This window comes from Syzygium oleosum, unplaced genomic scaffold (assembly GCF_021117445.2).
Source record: "Syzygium oleosum isolate NSW1041296 unplaced genomic scaffold, Sole_v2.1 Sole_v2.09, whole genome shotgun sequence".
In the NCBI taxonomy this organism is placed as follows: domain Eukaryota; kingdom Viridiplantae; phylum Streptophyta; class Magnoliopsida; order Myrtales; family Myrtaceae; genus Syzygium; species Syzygium oleosum.
This window is the reverse complement of record NW_026607493.1, coordinates 6,384,415-6,410,373: the sequence shown is the minus strand read 5'-3', so window position 1 is coordinate 6,410,373 and position 25,959 is coordinate 6,384,415. Positions and strand designations below refer to the sequence as shown.

Here is a 25,959-nt window from a genome sequence, read left to right as displayed (position 1 = left end):
CATATTACATGATTGACTGAAATAAAGCACAACGGAATCACTTAATTTGACCACGGATAAGCAAATGAAATGTTTCAGCATGGTTTTTATCTGAAGAAATTTTCGGATTGGTTTGGTTTTGAGCCAGGAAAATCAATTTTAGAACCAGGTTGGGTCGGTCTCTTGGTGCAAACCCGAGTCGAATTAAACGTCAATTGATTTTCGGAACAGCGGAACTGAGTGATGCTTTCGATGACTTTTATCGAGAAAAGACAGGGCAAGTCCATTATGCTAAGCGCAATATACAAAGTAGGTTTTGTGTGCAATTTACGACGTAGGAACACCGTTATTTCCTGAAGGAGTCAGATTTTGCCGTCCGATCCACTGGCTGAGGAAACTGCTGGGGCGAATGGCCAGAACCTGGCGGTTTTCACCTTGGAAACACTTGCCAGGACACTCAATGGCGTGACATCTCCTACCACCGTTACTTTCTTTGCTGCAGAATCTATGTTGAAGGATGTTACTCCTGCAAAATTCCGTCACACAGAGCAGCTTTCAATCAATTTCATTAGAATGACTTGATAAGAGAACTATGATGCACGGCGTGTTCGTCAAAAATTTGGAAAGGAGTGATTGTGCGTGCTCTTACCGGCCATCTTGGACAGATGTTTTCTAACTTTTCCTTCGCACCCTCGACAGTGCAGCGAGACCCTCAATACGACAACCTGCAATTGTAGATCATCACACCTCTCATCGGTACTTCGTGTAAGGGAATACAATTCTTAAGTTTCTAAGCTGTGCTCTTAAGTGAACCTTAACAATCCATTTAATGTGTGGATACGATGGATTATGATTGGTCGACATTGTCCTAGCATAGTATGACAAGGAGGAACGATGGTCTTGCTCATCAATTATGCTTAAAGCTTGTTTCCACTGCATTTTTGTCATTTAAATACGTCATATCTCTAGGAAATGTTTGTTCAGAGAGAGAGAGAGAGAGAGAGAGAGAGAGAGAGATTGCCTGGTCTGAAGTGGGTTTTGAGTGAGAAGAGGACGAGGGATTGGAATTGACAAATCCGTCAAACCGATCCAAAGGCTGGCTCTTCTTGTGCTCATCCAAAACCGAAGTTAAAACCGAGTCGTCGTTGATTAAAACGGTGTCACTTAACAGATATCTGGAGGAACTAGGAGGGGTCCAAAGGTCACCGGGAAGGGCAATTGTCTTTTTGATAACATTCTTCTGTTTCAAAGATGAGTCCTTGATGAAATCTTTTCGGCCTTCACTCGACTTTGGAGAGAGCATCTTGCTTTGATCACGAGGAGTTGGCTTGGAAGAGCCTTTCTTGCTGATGTTCTGAAGTTGATGGTGGTCCGGTTTCAGTTGAATTGGTGGATCATGAGAAGCCGCATGTGCTGCGGAAGCGGGCGATTGTTTGGAGGTCAGTCTCCTACAATCAGTGATGATTGGGTTGTGGCGGTCGATGGCTCGGCCTCCGAGTCCGACAGAGGAGGATTTGTCCATTATGGTGGTTGTGGAAGTCGAAGCTTGGGATGCATAGAGGCTGTGTATTTCCTTCATGTCTTGGGGGATTGAGCAAAGAGAGAGCCAGTCAACTAAAATGAAGATTTGGCCTTCTGCTTCAGAGCGTAAGGCTTCTATTTATCTCTTTCCTCGTGGGGGTAGTCGAAAATCCTATTGCTCATCCTGATAAAGTACCCACGTAGGGCCCAAGCCGCGGCTAAGGTGGCAAACCACATCGATTAATAATGTTGTGTGATTCGGTGTGAGTCTTACTTTTCAACCGAACAGCAAATAGTCCTAACCCCCCCACTGAATAGCAATTATAAGTCTAAGAACTACTACCTTTGCCCTTGTTCTCTCATTATACTAAAGAAGCCAAAAGAAGACAGAAAGGAGAAGATCCTAGTGCAGAAGTCCAAAAGCATTGATTAAAACTGTAGTTTTTCTTTTTGGCTAAAGAAAGAACTCCAATTTTGAAAAGGGCAAACAAAGAGAAAGTGGATTGAGAAGATCATGGATATATTCTTATGGAACATATTCGGCCAGACAGTGAGCCATCTGGAGAATTTCTTTTCAGTGGTTTGGCAAAGATACAGAGCCCACTTTCTTTTTCTTCTTCTCCTTTTCCTCCCAATAAGCTAAGCTCCACGTACATCTCCTTCACAAGCTTATGGAATCAGATGCTTCCATGGCTTTCTTCTCTCTTCTTTTTCATTTTTGGGCCTGCTCCTTTATGAATGTGATCTTTAGGGTATCCTAGCGGCACTTACAAGAGGGTTGCAGCTCAAAGGCGTTTGCTTGTACCACAAGATAAAAGAAAACATTATTTACATAAAATGGGTTCTCTTTTGGAGGCCTTCTGATGAATCATCTCTTGTTCTAGAAAGAAAAACCGGCAAGATTAAAAACCAGCGGCTAATTCATTTTTGCGAAATATTGATCTGTGTGATATCATCTGACCGGATGAATCGAGCCTTCTCATTTTGAAAATGCAAAAGAATACTTGTAATTGTTCAAGATATAATGGATGATTAGATTTTACATAAGGAATTGGTTACTTGTGCGTATACACTCGTAATTAGACTTTCGCCCTATGAATTGGTTACTGTAGATCAATTACTCTTCGATGTCGGGAAAAAACCCAGCGTTTAGAATGGTCGTGTTAACGAGTGCGTTTGACAAGAGTCTTTGGTCCACGAAGCTCCATGCTAATTAGACTTATGCTTGGAAGACAATGTCGAGGCTGCTCTATCTGTGTTGAAGCCTTGTATTAAGCACAAAATTGGCAATTGGTGCTGACACATTCTCATGGGTTCATGATTCCCTACGGTCCTCTTTCTGACAAGTATTCTCATAAAGTCGTATATGTCTCGAACGGTCCATCGCAGGGCCAGAGTTTCGGCGCTGTTGGCGAAGGAAAATGACTGGTTATGGCCTACTTTTCAGGCTGTAGTAGGAGGAGTTTCGACCCTTCCACTTCTTGATCAGACCAAGTCATCTGGACTCTAGCAATGAATAGGTTCTCTCAGTTGCTATTTGCGAAATGCTTTGCATGAGTTTCAGACAAAGCCTCTCAGCATACAGGGTAATCTGGTCTTCAAACAACAATGTCTTGTTTGCGATGCGCTTTTGAATTCCCACTGCCAACTGAAGCACAGCACAGAAGGGAAAGTGTTTTGTTATGTCTTAATATACTGAAGATTGCTGTAGATTCGTTGTAAATATCATCTGCCATTTGCACCAAAATAGTTCTTTGAAAGCGGATTCCACTGTAAACTCGTTCTTTTAAACGCTAGACATCTTTTTTCCTTTTTTCTATTTGGATTGACGAATACAATGCTTAGTTCTTGCAAAATACTACAAATTGGTTTTGCTGTAATTGCGGGGGTTCTGTCTCAATAGCTGTGTATGCATTCTCCATTTTGAGCCAATAGGTTGCAGGAGTGGGCTGGTCTGCTTGACCTTCTGTGGAATGAAATTTGCTCACTTATCCAACTAAAAAGAGAGAAATAATCGTTATTATAACGTGTAGTGTGTACATTGGCGGTTGTTTCCTTTTTACCTCTATAATCAACAATGTCAATGAGAACAGAATAAGTAGAACTCTCTAATCCTCAGCTCTATGACTACTGACAGTTAATGTTCCTAGCACATGCTTTAGGATTTTCCTTACAATGTTTTGTGGATCCCTGAGGAGTTGGCCGAGTGGTTAAGTGCTTGAATTTAGACGTGGTAGATCTCGTGTTCAATCCCACTACTCTGTTTGAACTTGAGGATGAAGCTCGCCATCCTATCGATGGAGCTGTACTCGATGCATGTGGACAAGCCGTTCTGCGTGCATGCGTGGTGTTGATACTACCTGAAGTCCAGTGAGTGCTCTTTCGCTATCCGTGTATTACTATGACATAACACTTTATCAATTCTTTTTGTCAGACATTAGGAACACAGGATCATTCCCAATACACAACACTTTGGGAGATTGGTATTGCTGTTCTGTTAAAGTAAGATCTGGGCTTTTCATAATTGTAATTAGAGAGTATACTGGGATTAATCAAGAAAAGGTACACGTAATAAATTTTGGCAAAACAGTACAAAAACACAGGATCAATCCTAATACACAATACTTTGGGAGATTGGTATTGCTGTTCTGTTAAAGTAAGATCTGGGCTTTTCATAATTGTAATTAGAGAGTATACTGGGATTAATCAAGAAAAGGTACACGTAATAAATTTTGGCAAAAAAAATACAAAAAAATTTGGACCATTTCTCGATTTGTGCGTGTCATCCTTGCGCAGGGGCCATGCTAATCTTCTCTGTATCGTTCCAATTTTATCGGATGTCTCCAAAGAGACGAGCTCTTTCATATCGGTTGGACAATATAAACTGAGGTGCATATGTGTTCATGGCCGATGTGGGACTCGTCCTAGCTTCTACTTTTCCATCAAATCTTTCTTCGCAGAGTTTTTTATTGGCCCACGTTAGTACAGACAAATGGGCTGGGCTTTTAGCCCAATGAACAATCCACAGTGAAAAATGAGGATTTACACGTTAAGGCGGAGATGGCCGACAAGAACGAGGACGGTGCGAAGAAAGAGAAGCCTCCTCGTCTTTTCGAGAAGTGGCGTAATTATTCGAAGAGAACGACGACGATGATATGATGCATATTTACACGTCGGCCAAGCCTATCGTCGATGTTGTCCATGGCAAGAAGATGAGATCGTTATTGAAAATTGTATAGGAACGATGCGTCGTGGTTGGCGCGAAGTTCCAGCATTTTGACTTTGATCGATCTGCTTTTTCCATCTCTCTTTGAACGGGGAGATTAATGGCTTACAGCCAGGATGAAGGATGATGGCTTTGGCACACCAGAGATTGCTTTTACGTGGAAAGAATGAGAAATTTTGTAAGCATTGAACTAGTCAAAATGGGTTTAAAACCCATTTAATAACCTAAAATTATTTAAAATAAGTCATAAATAGGTCACATCAAATTTCGTGGGCCATTCATAATGAGTTTACAAAATAGAAAGGTTAAAACAAATAGAAATGTTAAAACAAATAGGTTGTAAATGAGTTCATAACTTAATCTAGATTATAATAAAAAGTACGGTTCACGCGGTCACGGCTTTCTTCTTTCTTCTTTATGTTCTTCACTTCACTGACTCCATGACTCACGACTTCACTTCACTCCACCACCATCCCCCGCCGCCTACTTGGAGAAGAGCGCGGGCAGGATCGTGAGGGGTCGAATGGCCGAGCTAGAGGGAATCCGAGTCGGGGCCTTTTTCATGTGGCGGTCAATCACCGGAATCAAGTTGAGCATCGAGAACTTGGTCTTTGAGGTCGGCGGCGTCACCGCCAACTATCCCTCCAAGAATTTCAGCAAGGCCCCTGTTTGCCAAGGAGGGAACCGAGCTTCTTCTTGAGGTCATGGTTCTGATTCTTGCTTTTAATCTGGCAATTTTAGTGGGACGCCAAATTACTCGTCTACAAGCATAAGCACTCGCTTCTTCACATTGAACCAAAACAAAATGAAGCGAGGAGAACGTGCGTGCATTCGTCGTGCACACATGGAACTGTCGGCCCGATAAAAGTCATTCTGTGAAATTACAATGATGTATAGCAAGACTCCACTGATAAAAAAAGTCATCAAAGCTTGTCATTGATGCAGGAATATCGCCGTGGGAACAAATTCGGGTGAGCACTCAACTGTCATTGATACAAAGTATAAACGATAAAAAAAAAAAAAACAGACAAAATAACAAAAATACAACTAAAAAGAAGAAGAAGAAGAAGAAGAGATAAGCGGAGGCCCTATTCACTCCGATTCGCTCATCACTTGCGTCCAAGCCCATCACTGAATTTGTTCCGACGCAGCCCAGATGTAAAACCTATTAGCTTCAGCCCAATCACCTGATCAGACCCATCAGCCCAATTATCATAACTAGACCCATTAAGGAAGGCAAGCCTGTAATGAAAAATAGCCCATCCGACAAAAAAGAGGCTGAGCCCATCTCTCTTCATCTCCCATCCACACCTGTAAAAATGGGTCATAAACCCATTCCTAACTCATATTTGGTGAGTTAGGTTGTAATACGATTTTAGTTATATTCGCTAAATAAGTCACAAATGGGTTTGGAATGGTAAAGTACAAAATAATATGATTGAAAATAGTTAGTTTTCCTTTATTTGGTGCTATGAGATTGAAAATATTTTCTGGTGATTGGATCTCATTTGGAATATGATTACAATCCCATGATTTTATCTAAGGCAAAAAAAAAAATTTCGAATTTTTAAATATTTTTATTTAAAAAAAAGAATAAAATATTAAAAAAGTAAAGGGAAGCAATTCCGGAAAGTGTTTTCACCTTCTTAGACTAGGGAATTCACTTTCCTAATTTTATACATGAATGTTTTCCATGATCGGAAAGTGTTTTCGTTTGACTAATCATTTTCGGTGAACCAAATGGGTGAAAGTCCGGAAAACGAATTCCCGAAAAATACTTTTCCAGAAACAAACACACTCTAAATTTGCATTGCATGGAAAGGGGTCAAAACGATCCATATGGATCAATTTGGGTCGGACTGTTGTTGACCCGACGCACCCGTTTGAGGGGTGTAAGCATCTTTAGTTTTCATGGTACGTTTTCACATACGATACGCAGTTCAATTTTAGAGTTGGGATGAATGTACAAGAAATCCTAAAATTTATTGCGAAATAGTGATTGAGTCTTAAAACATGTCAAATTACTGAATTAGTGCAATCAAGTCATTTCGTTAACCCCATCAATTTGCTTAACGGAAAATACTGACGTGACATTTTTTTTTTATTATTATTGTCTCTATCCTATGTGGCATTTTTAAATTATTTTATTCCCCAAATGTTACATAATTTAGATTAAAAAATAAAAAAACTAAAATTTCATTAAAAGAAACCCAAAGCTTAAAAAAAAATGCCATAGAGCCCTCGCCAGCGGAGGTCTTCGGGGCCTTGCCGATGAGCGTTTTTGCAGAGGATGGTGTGAAACTTAGTCAAGCCACTCGCAAGTTGCCGGAGCTTTAGTGCAATGCCTATTCGAGATCGATTAGTCTGATTTCGAGTAGTTCAAACTCGAGCTATTCGACTATTTTGTCATGTCGAGCTCAAACTATTTGAAAAAAAAAAATACCATCAAGGAAATTCTAGATAAGCATTTTTGGCAACAAAAAAAAAACCTTTAAAAACACAAAATGTATATTGCATGTTTCCGCAACATATCTGACCACCCTTTCTATTTTCATACGAGTTCCATTTCGATCTCACCTTTGGACGATCCAAAATCCAATCTTTTCTCCACTACTTTTTGTTTGGAATCGAGTATTACTATAAATGTTTTCCGTTACGATCCCTAAGCACATCTTTTATTTTGGCACTTCGATTAGCATGTTTCATTGATTTTGTTACAAATTGTATATGTGCTGGTGGGGGATGAGTAGGGTGAATAAATCTCACTATTCTTCCGAAGTCAATTTAGCAATATAAAGCTATATCGTAGACCGAAAATATTGTGGATTTGATCTTACCACGTAGAACGGGGATGGATAATACATGCTAGCATAGTTTCGACGGGCGCGACGGCCCATCTAATTCTTACCATTCTGCGTTCAAAGTGACGCCGGGCATCGTTTTCCGCCCTTCTCTATTTACAGTTTGAATATCAATCTCGTGTTCCTTTTGAATAAACGCGTGAGACATCCTTCTCATGCATCCACTGACTCCCGAGTCCCGCCAAGTCTTTCCGACGTGACGGTTCAGACACAGGAAGAAGAGAAACTTCCATGAACATGGAATTTTCCCCGGGGCAACGCCGTTCTTCTTGGTTCGTCGATGGCCCCCCAAATCATATGAAGCCGATGAGTTTTTTCCAGAGTCGATGAAAAGTCCAACGTGCACGGCGGCGGTTTCTCTCCGGCGCGACTTCTCCCGACGGACCCAGAAGAGCACAGCTCCCGATCTTTGCGTTGGGCGGGCTGAACGTGCGCGAAGGCGATGAGGAGTCTCTGCTTTCGCTCCCGCGTGCCGCCTCCTTCGAGAACCCCTCGCGCCGCCCCGGCAGTCCCTCGCGGCCTCCCCGGCTCGTCCGCCGAGGGGATGGTCGAGTCCTCGGCGGCGGCGATCGCGAAGTGGGACCCGGAGTCGCCGTCCCCTCGCGCCGGAGGAGCCGGCTCCATCTTCATGGAGGACAGAGCGGAGGCCCTGCGGTTCCTGCAGTGCGTGCACGACCTCCGAAAGGCCATGCACTCGCTGGTGGCCGAGAACTCCGGTTCTGAGATGCTCTTGCAGGGGCAGAGCTCGATGCAGATTGCGATGAAGAGGCTCCAGAAGGAGCTGTACCGCGTGCTCTCCGCGGATGGTGCCTGCTTGGACCCGGAGTCAGTTTCCGTGAGATCGACTGGCTCGATTTGCGAGGACGATGGCGACTCTGGCGGTGAAGGGCTGCCGCCGCCTTCGATGGCGATGACGGATTTGAGATTCATTGTGGAGTGCATGATGTCTTCGGGCTACTCCAAGGAGTGCATTGCCATATACACAGTCGTCCGGAAATCGATCGTCGACAACGCGATTCGTCGTCTCGGGGTCGAGCAATTCAGCGCTTCGCAGGTGAACGCCATGGGTTGGGAGGTTCTGGAGGTGAAGGTGAAGTGTTGGTTAGATGCGGTGAAGGCGGCGATGAACCTCTTTGCCGGAGAGAGAATTCTCTGCGACCACTCTTTCTTCGCCTCCGATTCCATTGGCGAGTTGTGCTTCGCGGAAATATGCGGAGATGGCGCCACTCGTCTCTTTAAATTCCCAGCAATCGTCGCGAGGAGGAGCAAGAAGTCGCCGGACATGATATTCTGCCTGCTCGACATGTACGCGGCGATCTCCGAGAACTGGCTCGAGATCGAATTGATGTTCGCGTTCGATTCGACCTCTGGAGTCCGGTCGGAGGCTCTTGCGTCGCTAGTCCGGCTCGGCGAGTCGGTGCAGGCTATGTTGACCGAGTTCAAGTCGACGATCCACAGGGACTCCTCCAAATCCGTTGCCGCGGGCGGAGGAGTCCACCGCCTGACGGTCTACACCATGGACCACCTCTGTCGCCTCGCCGACTACGGCGACACCCTCGCCGACATCGTCACAGACTGCTCGCCGCCGGCGAAGCCTTCACTGCCGGAAGATTACTTCGACGGATCAGACTCGGACGAGGCTCCGGCGCCGGCGATCTCCCTGCAAATGGCGTGGCTGATCCTTGTCCTCCTCTGCAAGCTCAACGGCAAGGCGGAGCACTACCGGGACATCTCCGTCTCGTACCTGTTCCTCGCGAACAATTTGCAACACATCGTATCGAAGGTGCAAGCGTCGAACTTGCGGTACCTGCTTGGCGAGGAGTGGGTGGCGAGGTACGCGAGGAAGCTGAGGCAGTTCGCCGAGAACCACGAGCGGGTCGCATGGGGCGAGGTGGCGGCGTCGCTGCCGGAGGACCCGAGGGCGGCAATCTCGCCGGCGGAGGCGACCGAACGGTTCCGGCGGTTCAACGCGAGGTTCGAGGAGGCCTGCCGGAGGGAGGGCACGAGGGTGGTGCCGGACCCGAAGCTCCGAGAAGAGATGAGGGCGTCGCTGGAGAGGAAGGTGGTTCGGGCGTACGGGGAGTTCTACGACGCGCACTGGCTCACCGTCGGAGGCGAAACCAGCGGGGCGATCTCGATCAAATATACGCCGGAGGACGTGGGGTATTACCTGGCCAGTCTCTTTTCGGAACCGGCGTATTCAGGTAGCGAGCCATCGTCATGGCCGTCACCGGCAGTTTCGGCTTCTTCGCCGTCGCCGTCGCCTCGCTGGTGGCATCCGAGATCTCATTGAGGAAGGTCCTTGCAAATTTGTCCCGTTGATGTGCGTACTGATTTTTCGATTATTTGAAAATGCTACCATCCCTTACTGCTCATGAAAAGACTTCTCTTATCGTTGTAAATATGGGTGAAAATTCGTGCTGCAATTTTGAACATACATCAAAATTCGTTTCCCCTTGATATCAGGATAATCGAGTTACCAAGTTTCAAGGAGAAATTATAAGGGGAAGACGGCTCTATTACTCCATTAAAAGCGACGGAACCGTCACATACTCAATTTTCTTTTATGATTTACAAAAATATTATATAGTAGATCGTCATAATCAAGCATAGAACGTCGTAGAATATGGATTTTCAGCTTTCCGACATTGTACAAGTGCATAGTACATCTAATCGTGCTCAAGTTCAAAATGCCCCAAACCTCAAATTTCTAATCTACAGCCCACCGAAACTTAAAAGAAAAATGTTTTAAAATCATCTATATAATTTCCAATGTCGTAATGTTTAGTTGTAATTAAGTGCAAATGTGATTCTTTTATGCGTTTTACGATTTTTTACATAGACTTATGGCCGCTTTGCCATGAGCAAGTGCAAAAAGTTGTAAAAAATGAATTATTTTTATAATTTAAGAAGTCATGATATTTCGTAATATAATAAAAATATTAACTTTTAATTATACGAGGCCACGATTGTTTTGGTAATTGTATTGATAATGTCATAATACAAAAATAAAAGATTCTATAGTAGAACCTTTTATGATTTCCAAACTCGTCCACCATTCTTTGAAAAAGTTTTTTGTGGTCATAATTGCACCATTGTTAATTGGAAATATCGGTACTGTCTTCCCAGATTTGCTTCTTTTTTTTTAATAAAAAAATTTACCAATTTTTCGATTCAGTTGCCACTTTGTTCTTTGGTTACTGACTCTTTTCTACATTAAGTTACGTACTAGTTTTGCATTACTGATGCTTATTTTAATTAGTCAACGTACATTGGATTTATTTTTACAAATTACCAACATATCTTATCTCAGTCCCAAAAAAAACTTTTTTCTTGTCTTTTACCAGCTTTTATTTACTTTCTTTAAATTTATCAATTATTATATGAAATAACCAACTTTTATTTGAGCGACTTACCAACTTTTTCCCGATTAGGTTGCCTTAAAATAGAAAAGTTGATAGCATTAGTAACTAATTCAAATAAGAGATGGCAATCCAGAACTAGTTAATAACTTGATTGATAAGAAATTGGTAAGTCGATATAGTGGCCTCTTTCTCAAAATTGAGGTTCGGGCTAGGAGTGCAGCTACGGTGTGATAAAACGAAAGAAGGTTTTGACAATATTGGGAAAGCTTGGGGTTTTGAAATAAAAATAATTTCAATGGAGTCGTCACCTATCAATTTCAAGAAAACTAGGGTAATGGAACATTTTGGTGCACATGTAAAGGCATTGGTCGTTTGCAAAGTGTGTGTTTAGGTTTCGTAATCAGGAAATATTCCATTGCCACTTTACGCCGCGACATGACTAAGGTATACCTCTAAGACCAGGAAAAAAAGAGTAAGCTAAAATTCAAATTACAAATATTCTAGTTATAAAATACTAAAAATAGGTCTCTTGTTGTATTTTACTTTAAATGTCAATCAAATCAGACAATAAACAGAATTTCTTGATTGCATCACTATAATTACTTTCCAAATAAGCTATCTTTTCTCAGAATATTTTTGAACATATTTTTTTTTATATGTTTTCACAGTTTTAGACTCAATAAAAGGCAAATGAGTGGGGATGACAAATAAACTAAAGGTCATAGTTGAAAATTTTTGCCAAAAAATAATCGCTTGTATCGCTAATAAAGATAAATAAATCGAAAATTTTTTATTGTTCATGAAAATGTTTAGTCATGAATTGTTGTCGATAATAAAAGTATTTTTTATTGATTAATTATTTTAAGTAGTACAAACATCATTTTTTAGAAATTTTTTTTTAAATTATTTATTTTTCGTGAAATAAACGGAGAAACACTATAATTTTTTTCCGCAAATCACTATCTAGTACATTTAAGCACTTCCCTTGCATAATTCTAATTTTTGTTGGTGACACTAATTTTTTTGTTCCTGTAATGAACGAGAATAGCTGCATATTCAACTGTTTATGACATGACATCCGACAAAGTTTGTGCATTTTTCTAGATGCCTAAGTCATAATTTGCGGGCAGTGTCGTTTCACGTGGAAATTTTAGCAAGTAGCTGAGAGTGATGTTCCCATCATTTTATTGGTTAAAAAATGCCCAACTTTCCCAGTCAGATTGCCATATCAAATTGTCAATGCCTGCTTCTTGATTGCTACAGTAACATTTCAATGTGAACGATAGAAACAATCACAGCATAATAAGACTGTGTCTAAAATTAAGTTAGTTAGACCAAAAAAATATAATTTTGTTTCACCGAAAAGTGTTGACGAAATATCTTTTGAAGTGTGAATCGATGAATAAATCGACAAATGTTGTGAATGGTCATTTATTGATCTTCGGATAGGAAACAAAACGACATGAAAATTAAAAGTACTAAGGTTGGAGACAATCGTGTCCAACCATGTACAGGAACTAGAAATGTAAAGATGAACGAGAAGATAAAATTGAATAATTGGTGTTCTTTGATTGATTAGTGGTTTCTTTTACAAACTGGTATTCAAAGCATTCAAACCTACTTCAACGGTTTGCAATAGTTACAAGGAAACTAAGCGCTTGTCACGTGATTCCTACAATTAAGCAATTCCTATTTACAAATAATTGCTTAGCAATATTCGACTCCACTGCTCTTTCACAATTACCATTATCTTCTTGTTCATCTTTACTTATGAGATCTTGATGATCGTTTTCGAGATCTTTGATGCCACTACTTAACGGTTGCGTCTTCTCTTTGAGATACGGGCTTAGAAGATTTGAACTAACGACATCATGCTCTGATACCATATGAGATTTTGTGGGATTACTGCTAAATGTATAAAAGCTTGAGCTGGTAAATGAAGACATGATTTATTATTTAAATATTATAACATTCTCCACATTTGCCATTATCAGTTGTTCGCGGGCTTCTTTGCTCCGCTACTTGATGGCTGCGTTGAATTTACTCCTTTGCAAATGCCCCTCTAATGGACGAATCCGAAATCATCGGCTTCGATGCTTACACAGTTATTTCAATCTTATGCTTTTGGCGATACTTCAATCATGGTCTTCTCATTGCTTCGGTCGATCTTCATTTAATATGTTGACATTCTCCTCCAAGACTTGGTTATTTTTCGTTCACATACTCCGTCGACTAAAAGTAATTTTCTCGTCGACCAAATTGACTCCGCCGACTAAAAGCCTTCAACGCTTAGCAAATTTTTCCTCTGCCGCATCTGATTCAGCCTTTTGCTTAAACAAGTCGACTATCGAACGCTAAGACATTTTTTGATGCGGACAAATTCATATGACCCGTGGTACACGAGGGTGATCAGTTGATGCAGGATCGGATTGGTACATGTAAAATTACGCGTGATTTGCTAATTGAAGTGGACTCCACTTAGCTCCGTACATTCTCTAGAAGATAAGTAATTCGAATTAAAATATCTTCTCAAGTTCAATCGTTTTTATGGCTTAAAAAAATGAGCCAAGGAACACAATTTTCATTATTAACAAAAAATTAAGCAAATAATTGTTTATCGAGAACGAAAATATCTCCCGTTTACTTATTTTTCTAAGCGTTATAAACAATCAAAATTAGAAAAAAGAAATTTTAAAATTTTTTTTTTGCGAAGCGAACCGAGTCAATGGGAAAAGAGGAGAAGGAAGGAGAAGTCAAGGGGAAGAGATTGATCATCTCATCTTTTTGACGCGGGAGGTTTGAACGGGAAGAAAAGGGGAGTGGTCCAGAGAAAAATTCAATTAACCATTCCCATATTTCATACACTTGTTACATCGTATCCTTCGCTTTCAAAATCACAACTTTACATCCTCACTCTTGTAATTGAAGGCCAAGTTCCAACCGTTATCCAAGTCGCCACTTTTCTTTCCCAAAATATCTTTCCCACTGCCAATTTCATATGTCCAGCCACCAAGAAACTTTATACCCAGTGTCCAAACCCTAGTTTGGCCACCATCGCGCTGCCTTCCGCTGGTAACCCCCACCCCTCTCTCCATGGGGCACAGAGCACCATGAAGACCTCAAATTTGAGGTCTTCATGGTGCTCTGAGGTCGTTGCATCTTCTGCAATCCTTAAACCGAGGCCTTGGAAGCCATGGACGACCTTGAGATCTTAAACCGAGGTTATCCACGGTAGCTGAGATCCATGTCGATCGACGACCACGATAGGGTCACTATGGTCGTCACAGAGAGAGAGAGAGAGGAGTCCACTCGGGGGCAGAGGGCAGCATCGGCATCAGGGTCGCGCTGGAAGAAGGATGGGTGGCTGCTGGTGGTGGCCGGTGATGGTGGGTGCACGGTGGAGAGATTACCATGTGTGTGAAGATTCCTAGACGTGGGAGATCGAGAGATTTGGAGTGGTTTTTCCAAAGAAAAGGCAATTAGTCTTGGATTTCTGTTGTGTTTGGTGAATGCAAAATATAAAAAAAAGTTGCAATAACAACTAGATGATTTGGTGTACTTTCCATAATTTTTTTGTAGTAGTTCGTGTCAACAATATGTCATGTTACAACTGACCATGCACCACATTTTCTTATTTTATGTTGTGATAGCAAGTTTTTATATAGAAAAAGGAAAAAGTCACAAAAAATCCCAAATTATAATTATTGTGTCCCATTTACCTTGAACTTTTTTTGTCATATCCAAAATCTCAAACAATGCCTACCGTGGCATATTTACTATAAATTTTTTCTTGTGACATAAAAAATCCCACAACTTATACATACGTGATGCATTTACTTTCCGTGAAAGTTCTGTCAAATAATTTTTCAGCAAAATAATATCGTTTTTATTTTACTTAAGCCACATGGCGTCACCCTTTGCTTTCCGGTGTCCATGTAGGCAGATTGATGAACCTTAACAGAGGGTAATTGTGTCATGGTGATCTAATGTGCGACTTTCAGTCGCTTTTGCCTTAAAATTACTCTCTAGGCAACTCATGTGTTGCGAGATTTTTCCGTCGATTGCAAATCTATGCGAAGTGAATGGAGTTTCTTTTCCAATTACGTGGAATCCTTTTTTGCTCCCTTCTCTTTAACGTATCGTGATTATGATTGAATTTTAATTTCCTGCACGTAAGGTCAACAGACAACCAAAATGGCACGCCTGATTTGCGACTCTTCAGAATGCTCACAAGGCAATTCGATCGAAATCGAGCCAAGGTTTCGGCGGAACCTACGTGGCTAGTAATGACACCGCATTTGTACGATCGATCACTTGGAGACTGAAATTCAATTTCGGTGGCCTAATTAGTAAACTTCACTTAATTAATCGAATTTCATATCTTTTTTATATTTTTTCTTTTAAAATTAATACAACAAAAAACCTCAAATTGGTACATCTGCGATAAATTTATCTCGAACTAATTTTTTGACCACCGAAAACCTTAAACTAGTACACCCGTGATAACTTTATCTCAAACTAATCTTTTAACCACCAAAAAAATCCAAATTGGTACATTTGTGACAAATTTACCATCAATTAATTTTCGTTAAATTGGAGTAAGATCACGAAAGTGGTATACCTGTAACAAACGGAGGGTAAAACATCAAATTCGTACGTCCATCAACTGCCTCAGCAATTTGACGGTAAAATTTAACGGAAACTAACGAAAGGTGGGTCTTTCGTAATATTACACCTTTTCTTTTACCGACGGAAATTCACGTGCCTGCAGTAATTCGCGGCAATAATATCATTCTATTCTATTCTATTCTATTTAGCTTGGCGGGGCCTGCTTGCTTACCGCGTGGGATGCGATACCACTGGCTCGGACGGTTTCCCAAGTGTGAACGTGTAGTAAAGAAACGCGGGGGGCGATACCTTTTGTCGCGGACCGCGCGAGCCGATCGTGGTTGCCGTCCTTGAAACCCCCGTATTTGATAATTGGGGCCGCCTCAGCCTCAGACTCGGTCAAACCGAGGTCGCTGTCGACCACCAACGACTGCGACATCCACTGCTGACTTTGGCGCTCCTCCCGCGCATCGCCATTCCGGTTTCGACGTTGTTCCGGACCGACCATTTCGGGGTGCTCGTTTTGATTAGGAAAGTTTTTATGTTGTACCTAGTTTTTTTAGAAAATGAACCATTTCGCAAAGTAATTGATAAGAGGATATCGATCGGTTTTTTCTTTTTAAGTAGATTTTGTTTTGCCGGAAATTGGTTCCGCTCGACGAAATATCTTTCGCCGTCGGTCGGTTCTCCATTTCTTATTTGGATCGGTTTCCATGGCAAATTCGGACATGACGTTTTAAGCGTCATCAAAATAAGAACCGGCGCAAATTACTCCGAAGAAAGGTAAGTACAAGAACTGGAAGGTTGTATCGATAATTTGAAAGATACATTGTTTTGTGCTGTTAATCGGGGGAAAGCATTCTATAGATGATCCAACACGACGGCTTATACAGCCTATTACACAATGTTAACCGCTTCTAAGCGGTTAATATTCTAATATTGAGTTGGTTTTCGGCTCCATGATCATGATTCTATTAAGTGTCATTCGCCGATCAATCGTCACCCTATATCGATGACAATACTTGGTCATTGATATTCATAATCTTCGACGAGTTTCCTTACCCCTCAATATCCTATGGATAATCCAATCGATCAACACTTATCTTTACATCGGCGTCATGCCAGTTATTAATATTCGCGTTTATCGACAGGCTTTTCTATTACCTTTATATTTGTAGCTGTTCGTTCATTAGGAGTATTCGGTGGTCCATAAGCTATAAAAATGTCAATAAAACGTCATCCTCACTATAATTGGGTAACATCAAGAAGAGGAGCAAATTTGAGAGTAAATCAAAGTCAGCCGTTAAATAATATTTTGGTGCACCTTCCTTATGTCCTCATTCTAACTAAGAGGTCTCTTAGTATGGTCAACTCTTCTCCTTTTGATGACTAAATTATTCATTGCTTATGGACCATGGAAACCGGATGTAATTATTTGTTTTAAGTGGTTTTTGTGCAGCCAGATAAAAACATGGCTTTTCAAGGACTCTCTCGAGATCGTATCTCGAATTTGACAAAGCGGATCGTAGAATTTAACCTCTAAAATTTCGACGATGATATGCCAACTTTGCATTAACGTGGCGAATCTTGATCATGCGGTGGGTCAGCACCAGTGCCGCAACAGAAGAGAATCGACCGTTAGATCTCGGACAAAAAGATCATCGGAGTGGTGGGTCCCCCGCCCCCTTTTGGTGGCTACCTTGCGTGGCAACGTGTGACCGCGTTAAAATTATTCCGCAAGCGACAAGAAGAGCACGTTTCCGCTTGCGTCTCTGTCTGTTTTTCTTCCCATTCTTGTCCCTTATCTCCCACTCTCTCTCTCTTCTCCTTCATCTTCTTGTGCTCCTTCATCATCTTTCTTGTTCAATCGTCGTTAATTATTTGAAAAATGCCCATATTTTCATAGCTGTTCGACCCAACTGAGCTCTTACTCGCGACTCACCAGACTTGCTGTTACCTTTCTATTTGCCCTGCTGGTTGAGAAAGTCTTGGATGCCACAGTTGTGTGGGTTCTTCGTCTTCAACCCCCCCAATGATTAAGATCGGTTTCTTGTTTTTCTCTCCCTCCACCCACTTCTTCTGCTTCTAGATTGAAGATAGGGGGGGAGAAAGAGAGAGACTTTCTGTGTTCAAAAGGTCAGATGAACCTTTGACTGTCTAATTTTTTACTAGATTCACATCATGCTGCTTTGTTCAACTTCAATAATGGTCATGTCAATTACAAATCTCTCTCTCTCTCTCTCTCCACTAATTTATTGTACAAGCTCATCTCAAAGTAGAGATGAGCTTGCCTTGTCTTTGTTCCATCTCTCATAAGCATGTATTCTGAGTATTCATCGATTTAGTCCTTTTTTCCTTGGGTGCAGAATACGTGAGGGCATCATTTGGGTGTTCAAGTAATCCAAATCCCAGGTTTCTTTTTGGTCTTATTAATTGCTGCATAAAGAAACACGGAAAAATGATTTGTTCTGGGTTTGACAAATAGTTCAGAGTTCCACTTACCATGTAAAACAATCAAGAATCTAATATCTATAGAAGGCAAGGAGAGAGGGGTTTCTTGGTTTCCACTGGTGCTGTATCAGAGTCAAGAGTGCTAACTGTGATGGAAGCACTGGAGAGGCAAAAGAGCTTCCCCAGGAAGAAGATGGCCAAACAGTTGACGGTGAAGCGAGACGACACTCCGTTGCATTTGGCAGCGAGAGCTGGGGATTCAGAGTCCTTGTTGAGCGCGCTATCCGAGTCTGGAGAGATGGAATTGAAGGGCTTGTTGACCAAGCAGAATCAATCTGGTGAAACCATACTGTATGTTGCTGCTGAGTGTGGCCGTGTTGATCTGGTGAGGGAGTTGATGGGGTACTATGATATCGGTTCAGCTGGAATCAAGGCAAAGAATGGATATGATGCTTTTCACATAGCTGCAAAGCAAGGAGACTTGGGTGAGGCTCTCGTCGGCTGTGCTTTTAGTCTATGATTACTGTATTCCCTTGGCTCAAAGGCCACTCATCGAAGGAAAATATGGGTTCTGTTTTAAACATCAGCAGTGTCTGATGAAAGTTGTTTGGTCGTCTCTGTGTGGAAATCTTTTGCGTTCTCCATGTATAATGAATTAGTTAAGGGAAAAAGAAGAAGAAATAGCTTTGGTATAAAGCAATAATTTTTGGTTCATATGGAATATGTTTTGCTCTGCCATCATTGGATGTTCAAATTTATGAAAGTGGAACTTCGGTGTTGATATTTATCGTTTCTTCCTTTTGCAGATGTGTTGAAGATTCTTATGGAGAAGAGTCACGAGCTTTCGATGACCTCTGACTCTACTAATACCACGGCGCTGCACACTGCTGCTGCACAAGGCCACTTTGAAGTGGTGACTTTCCTCTTGGAGGAATGTGGAAACCTAGCCCCGATAGCAAGAAATAATGGGAAGACGGCCTTGCATTCAGCAGCAAGAAATGGGCATTTGGAGGTTGTGAAGGTCCTTCTAAGCAAAGAACCAGGGTTAGCAACCATGTGTGATAAGAAGCGCCAAACGGCTCTTCACATGGCAGTCAAGGGACAGAGTACGGATCTTGTTGAGGAGCTCATGATTTTGGGTCCTTCTATACTTAACATGGTTGATAATAAGGGGAATACTGCGTTGCATATAGCAACACGAAAGGCTCGAGCTCAGGTATAAAAACTCTTGCCCACTCTTTTTTCTGTATCTCTTTTACTGGAAAACTAACCAAAATATGTTGAGCAACTACGGTTAGATGAATTTACTGCTCAGATCTCTTCAAGGTGCTTAAAAAGATTAAAAAAAACCCCTATCATGCTTTCTGGTGTCTCAAACTGGTCAAGGTAGCTTTACAAATAACTAACTAAAGTTTGGAACTGAGCCTTGTCAATTGTCTAAGAAGTGCCTCTGGCTTGCTTTGCAGTTTATAGCTATGTTCATGGTTTACAAACTAAGTGCTTTCATAAAACATGGAAGGAGGATGTCTTAGAAAGAAATCGTATTTGTTTGATGGCCATAATCATGGAGCTACTCGTGTCAATGCCTTGAAGCTGCAAATTTTTGCAAAGAGATATGTGTCTATCAAAATTTAGCATTCGCATGATACAAACTATAACTCACAGATTACCAAAAAAAAACAAAAACTTACCAAAAAAAAAAAACTATAACTCACAGCCTTTTGGAAATCATGGGATGGGTATGGTTGTGCTGTTTAAATTCCCTATTGCATAGAAGGTGCTCCGAAATAGCTATTTCGAGAATCTTTCTTCTGTGCAGAATAACATAGCACGGGTTGGCTTTTGTATAATCCTGGGATTGTATGCTACGAGCAGACTTGCTTCCAAATCTGTTGTAGGCGTCCTGTAGGTTGCCATCTTGAGCAATGGAGAGACTAGCATCTGTTAAATAAGCGTCTTGGCTTTAGGCAGGCTAACTATAAAATTATTTTATTTTTTGGGTTTTCATGAAGCGTAAAAGCATGAAATGGACGGGATAATGTATTCCATTGCCTCGGTCGAGTTCTATCTTATATTAACGCATGTGCTGCTGCTGCTACTCTTGCAGATCCTCTCTAAGCTTTTGAATCACTCAGACCTCGACAAAACAGCGGTTAACAAATCTGGGGAGACTGCCCTGGACACTGCCGAGAAAGCTGGCCAATCCGAAATTGCTGCCGTCCTGCGGGAACACGGCATTCCTAGTGCTAAATCTATCAATCCACCAACACCGACCGGGGCCCGGGAGTTGAAGCAAACTGTGAGCGACATAAAGCACGAGGTCCATGACCAGCTGGAGCACACTAGACAAACGAGGAAACGAGTGCAGGGGATCGCCAAGCGGATCAACAAGATGCACTCGGAGGGCCTCAACAACGCCATCAACTCCACAACGGTCGTGGCTGTCCTGATTGCCACAGTGGCCTTTGCCGCCATCTTCAGTGTGCCGGGCCAGTATGCTGATGACCCCAAGAATGTCCCGGCAGGGCACTCTCTCGGGGAAGCAAACATTGCTCCGAAACCCGAATTCATCGTCTTCTTCATATTCGATTCCATCGCGCTCTTCATATCTCTGGCAGTCGTGGTGGTTCAGACCTCGGTGGTGGTCATAGAGCGGAAAGCGAAGAAGCAAATGATGACGGTCATCAACAAGTTGATGTGGTTGGCGTGCGTGATGGTGTCGGTGGCATTCCTCGCGCTGTGCTACGTGGTGGTGGGGAAGCGCGATTGGGGGTTGGCAGTGGGAGTGACTGTCGTCGGAGCCGTGATCATGATAACGACTTTAGGGACGATGTGCTATTGGGTGATCATGCACCGGGTAGAGGCTTATAAATTGAGGAGTATCCGGAGGTCGTCGATGAGTAGTAGGTCGAGGTCGTTGTCGATGTCGATGATGATGTCAGATTCAGAAATTTTGAACAGCGAGTTTAAGAAAGTTTATGCTCTCTGAGACTATCTGCTGACAAGTCCGACGCCGATGCCGACACCGGAGATAGGGAACATTAACCTAGAACTGTTGTTTGTACATATGAATCGGAGGCTTTGTAGAATAACCTGCTCTCTACCACTTCTTTGCAGAAGATATCGACTGTAGAAGTTGATAAGAAGATGATCTGCAGTATGAGATGCAGGGTTTTTCTGGCAATGAGTGGCCACTTCCCTCTCAATTGATGTTCCTAGAGTTAGGTTCGTGATCATTAATGAATTTGGCTATTGTGCTGTAAATCTAAATCTTCTTGAAAATGATGATAAGAAGTGGGAATGATATCAGAAGTTGAGGACGAAAATTCTACATAACTGTAGTGAGTTGGTCAGCGAGAAAAGACTTGACATTTTTGTCGTTTATTTTTTTGTGCGAGTAGAAGAAATTTTATTGAATGGTAAAAGTTTGAAGTCCCTTAAATGTGAGACATACCCATAGTTTGGTTTAATCGATAGTTGGATTTGTATAAATTATCAAATATTTTCAAGATAAAAAACTTACATAGATGACAATATGGGTAAAAAGATTCACATGCATAAATTTAGGAGTGTTGAAACATATACCTAAGTTCATTAGAAAAATTAATAACATCTATTTTTACAGATTTAGTTTAGTTTGTGCAATTAACTAAAAGCTAAATTTATGATTATGGACTTTTTGATCGTTCACAAAATCGGCAATCATAATTTAAAACTCAAATTAAGTTCACAAAAAATAAATAAACGAGCAATTCACGTATATTCCGATAGATCGACTCTAATGTAATAGGAGACAAATGAAATAAAAAAAAATTTAAACTATTTATCCATGTCATTATGGATATATAAAAAAAATCTTAAAATTAATTCTTATTTAGTCTATAATTATTACCATTAATAGTCCTGACATGCATCCATTAATAATGACTAATTGACTATTAATAGAAGGTTGGACCTCGTTTGTCAAAGTTTTCTAGAAGGTCATAAATGGAGTACCTAACTAGAGTTATTAGATCAGTAGATCTGTGGACTTTGGTTAAGGGTGCATGTTGTTGACACCTTATTACATTTAACGGGGTCCACGTACAAGCTAAAAGGGCATTAAGATAGGTACGATAACTCCGGTTTTGTCTTATCTAATTTTGTTAACCTAGGACGAGATAACAAAAGGCGATGGAAGGAATTGTACGTATGAGAATAAAATCTAAGCTATTGTAAAAATCCAATGAACCGCGTACTTTTTGACCACGAAAATAAGATCTAAATGATCTCAGCTTCCGCGTATAAAAAGTAGAGAAGACATTGAATCGATTTATTTATCAGTCATAAATTCAATGCGATAACTCAAAGAGGTTTTTGTCGGGTCGTATGTGTGAGGCACGAGATAAGTAGAAGTCTAGATTTGAATAATTAGAGCTCGTAACTCTTTGAAAACTTTTTAGGAAAGCGGGTCAATTTTGTCCGGAATGACTTTCGGGAAATTGCTTTACGACATTTTCCGTAGAAGGAAATATACACGTGGAATTCCCGAAAAATGCGAAAAGAAAATTCAGTATCGAGATCCACGTTCGTGTGATGTCAAAGCTGTACAATATTGGGTACACGTGCGGTGTCGTTAATGACGTGCTCGTATATGAGTTACAAAATAAAAAGCGATAATTTCATCGCGAAGACCGTAAATAGACTCGGGAAGGGAGGGCATTTCCGGCAATTCGCTAAACATAGCTCGCCCCGCCGGACGAGTCGCTGCCTTGCATTTCACGCCCGGCGGAGACAGCGACCTTTTATCTCCTCCCCCCTCCAACCCCAACACCAAATTGACCAATTTTTGTGCCACTCCTCCGCCACCGCCGCCGCCGCCGCCGCCGCCGCCGCCACCACCGCCGAGGGCTCGATCTCCGCCGCTGCGATCTCTCCGATGGCTCAGGCCAAGCGACGCGGCATGGTTCACCCCCTCTTCCTCCTCCTCCTCCTCACCACCTCCCTCCTCATCTCCCCCTCCGCCGCCGAGATCAAAACCCTAACCATCTCCTCCGACTCTCGCCCCATGATCCTCTTCGAGAAGTTCGGCTTCACCCGCACCGGCAAGGCATCCGTCGCCGTCTCCGCCGTCAGCGTCGCCTCCTCCTCCGCCTCCTCCGCCGCCACCCCCGACCCCTCCTCTCGCCTCGGCTTCGTCCTCCTCTCCGAGGAGTCCATCGTCCAGATCTCCCTCGACTTCCAGCAAAAGCCCAACTTCTGCGTCCTCGACTCCCAATACATCCTCTTCAACTTCCGCGACCTCTCGCCTCCGCCTTCCTCCTCCTTCAACAAAACCTACCCCGTCATCTCTCCCAATGAATACCTACTCTTCTTCGCCAATTGCGTCCCGGACGCCAGCATCTCCATGGACGTCCGCACGGAGCTCTTCAATGTCGACACCGATGGCTCCAAAGATTACCTCTCCGCCGGTTCGACGCAGCTCCCTTCTCTTTACTTCGTGTTCTCGCTTTCTTATTTCGGGTTCCTGGGCTTTTGGATCTATTATTGCTATCACAATAGGCAGTCGGCGCACCGGATCCATCTCTTGATGGCCGGATTGCTCTTGATGAAGGCGCTGAATCTGCTTTGCGCCGCGGAGGATAAGCATTATGTCAAGGTCACCGGCACGCCTCACGGTTGGGACGTGTTGTTCTACATGTTTCAGTTCATTCGCGTGGTGTTGTTGTTTACTGTCATAGTGTTGATCGGCACGGGCTGGTCGTTTCTGAAGCCCTTCTTGCAGGAGAAGGAGAAGAAGGTGTTGATGATTGTGATTCCCCTTCAGGTGTTGGCAAATTTGGCCTCGGTCGTGATTGGAGAGACGGGGCCTTTCATTAAGGATTGGGTGACTTGGAATCAGGTGTTCTTGCTGGTGGATATAATCTGCTGCCTGGCGATTATTTTCCCTATCGTGTGGTCGATCAGGTCGTTGAGGGAGACCTCAAAGACTGATGGCAAGGCAGCTAGGAACTTGGCGAAGCTACAGTTGTTTAGGCAGTTTTATGTTGTGGTGATTGGATACTTGTATTTTACGCGAATTGTGGTGTTCGCCTTGAGGACGATAGCCGCATATAAGTATCAGTGGGTGAGCAATGCAGCCGAAGAGATTGCCAGCCTGGCATTCTATTTCGTGATGTTTTATATGTTCAGGCCTCAGGAGAGGAATGAGTACTTTGCTCTTGATGAGGAGGAGGAAAAGGAAGCAGAAATGGCTCTCCGTGATGACGAGTTCGATCTTTGAACTGAAAATGTCGGAGGATTTTTACCTGTTGATGCTAATGACATGATATGCAGAGAACTGGATGATTCAATTTTGGACCATGACCGTAACATCAGGTCTAATGCTACCGCTCCTGTTAATCCTTTTTATTCCACTTTACACTTTTGACTTTCCTGCTTAAGTATATTGGATTCAACAGTTGCTTGTATCTCTAAATGGTGGAATGTTCACGTCATTCCCTTGTGAGATCTAGACTCTAGACATAGAGATCATGTTCTCCCCGTAGTTTATTCTCTTGGAATGAGCTTAAGTGGGTCTTTATTCACTTGAGTCATATTTTGAGTTTTCTTATTTATACTTGATGTAAGACAACTTACAGGAAATTAGACAAGAAATGCCTTTGGATTTTTTACTGTCTCCTTTTCATGCATCCAACGCTCTGCAGATATGAGGAATGGACTGATCTCAAACTCGAAAATTTCTTGATGGGTTGGTTTGGGTATAATGCTGTTAACTTGTGAATTTTGAGTCTCTTTATTGTTCAACTATTCTATATTGTTGATCAAGGCTGCTAAATATTGCCATAAAGATTCATATAGTCAGCAATGATTGATGCGATTGAGGTGGTTCGTAAACGAGGATTGTTTACAGTAATTTGGCTCAAGGCTGCTAAATATTGCCAAACGATCATTAACGATCATATAGTCAGCAATGATAGGTGGGATTGAGGTTAAGTTAACATGCAAAATGTTTTAAATGGCCTGCCCTGTTATAGGACATTGTACTTGGAAGTGATATCTGAAATTCCTTAGATCGGATTGCAGTTTTAGAATTCCACAGTTAACTTTACCATTGTATTACTCACCGTGAAGAATAGAGAGTAGTGTTATACGCGTATGAAAATTGATTTTGGGGGACACAATATTGTTTTGTGAAAGTGATAGCCTGAAAGCGCCATTGGTGGACACGTTATTATTGTATCCTGCTTGGAGATTCCCTTTCTTCTTGATCAAGAGGTATAATCTACTTAGAGTTGATTTAGTGGTATGCTGCTGTAGATGATGATTAGATGACACTAATTTCTAGGGGTGTGCAAAAGAATCGAGAACTGCTTGGACCGCCCCGAACCGGACCTAACCGAACGGGCAGTTCCCGTGGGGACCGGTTTAGTTCCCGGTTCTAGGTGCGAAATTGCCCAGCCGCCCACCCGGACCGGTATATATATATATACACATACACCTCTAGCACATCCCTATTCTCCACCTTCTCATGCACGCTCTCTACCCTAGCCCTCTCAACTGTCTCGCCTCATCTTAAATGTGTTTTTCTTTTCGCTGTACGGTATTCCTTCTCCGCTTACACCAACGACCCACCATTAATGTGACCTCTTAAAAGTTATGACCTTTCTTCCTCCAAACCGAGTCAAAGGGAGTTGGGGTCTCTTTCTTGTATCAATGGGTTTGAATTTGTGTTTGAGACTTAAATAAAAGGGAAGAGAGAGTTCTGGATTGGTGTTAAAATGGAAGGAGAAGGGAGATCACTGGCTGAGACCCCAACATATTTAGTGGCGACCGTGGTCATTGTCTTGGTTGCTCTGGGTTTCTTCTTTCAAGGCTCTTTGAAGAGGGTTGGAAAGTTCTGAACGTTTCTTTTCTGAGCTTTCTCTATTTATCCTTTTGGTTCTTTACATGTTCGAGGAAAGTTAGA

General features: G+C 42.2%; 4 protein-coding genes and 1 non-coding gene across 5 annotated transcripts; 3 read left to right on the top strand and 2 right to left on the bottom strand.

Moving 5' to 3' along the window:
• Positions 1 to 162: 162 nt before the first annotated feature.
• On the bottom strand, positions 163 to 1,783 carry LOC115673485 (protein SODIUM POTASSIUM ROOT DEFECTIVE 3-like). Its single transcript, XM_030595671.2, has 3 exons — positions 1,001 to 1,783; positions 629 to 704; positions 163 to 505 (listed from the first exon to the last, which is right to left on the bottom strand). Exons 1-3 carry the CDS (start codon positions 1,556 to 1,558, stop codon positions 342 to 344), a joined length of 798 nt encoding a protein of 265 aa, XP_030451531.1. The 5' UTR covers positions 1,559 to 1,783; the 3' UTR covers positions 163 to 341.
• Positions 1,784 to 4,250: 2,467 nt separating this feature from the next.
• Positions 4,251 to 4,353, bottom strand: LOC115673761 (U6 spliceosomal RNA). The gene has a single exon (XR_004004866.1). It is a non-coding gene; the product is annotated as a U6 spliceosomal RNA (small nuclear RNA).
• Positions 4,354 to 7,639: 3,286 nt separating this feature from the next.
• On the top strand, positions 7,640 to 10,047 carry LOC115673479 (exocyst complex component EXO70H1-like). The gene has a single exon (XM_030595662.2). It carries the CDS (start codon positions 8,030 to 8,032, stop codon positions 9,878 to 9,880), a length of 1,851 nt encoding a protein of 616 aa, XP_030451522.2. The 5' UTR covers positions 7,640 to 8,029; the 3' UTR covers positions 9,881 to 10,047.
• Positions 10,048 to 17,353: 7,306 nt separating this feature from the next.
• On the top strand, positions 17,354 to 21,275 carry LOC115673480 (ankyrin repeat-containing protein At5g02620-like). Its single transcript, XM_030595663.2, has 4 exons — positions 17,354 to 17,696; positions 17,927 to 18,496; positions 18,818 to 19,227; positions 20,119 to 21,275. Exons 2-4 carry the CDS (start codon positions 18,163 to 18,165, stop codon positions 20,998 to 21,000), a joined length of 1,626 nt encoding a protein of 541 aa, XP_030451523.2. The 5' UTR covers positions 17,354 to 17,696; positions 17,927 to 18,162; the 3' UTR covers positions 21,001 to 21,275.
• Positions 21,276 to 22,840: 1,565 nt separating this feature from the next.
• Positions 22,841 to 24,659, top strand: LOC115673614 (protein CANDIDATE G-PROTEIN COUPLED RECEPTOR 7-like). Its single transcript, XM_030595824.2, has one exon. It carries the CDS (start codon positions 22,930 to 22,932, stop codon positions 24,271 to 24,273), a length of 1,344 nt encoding a protein of 447 aa, XP_030451684.2. The 5' UTR covers positions 22,841 to 22,929; the 3' UTR covers positions 24,274 to 24,659.
• The last annotated feature ends 1,300 nt before the right edge of the window (positions 24,660 to 25,959 follow it).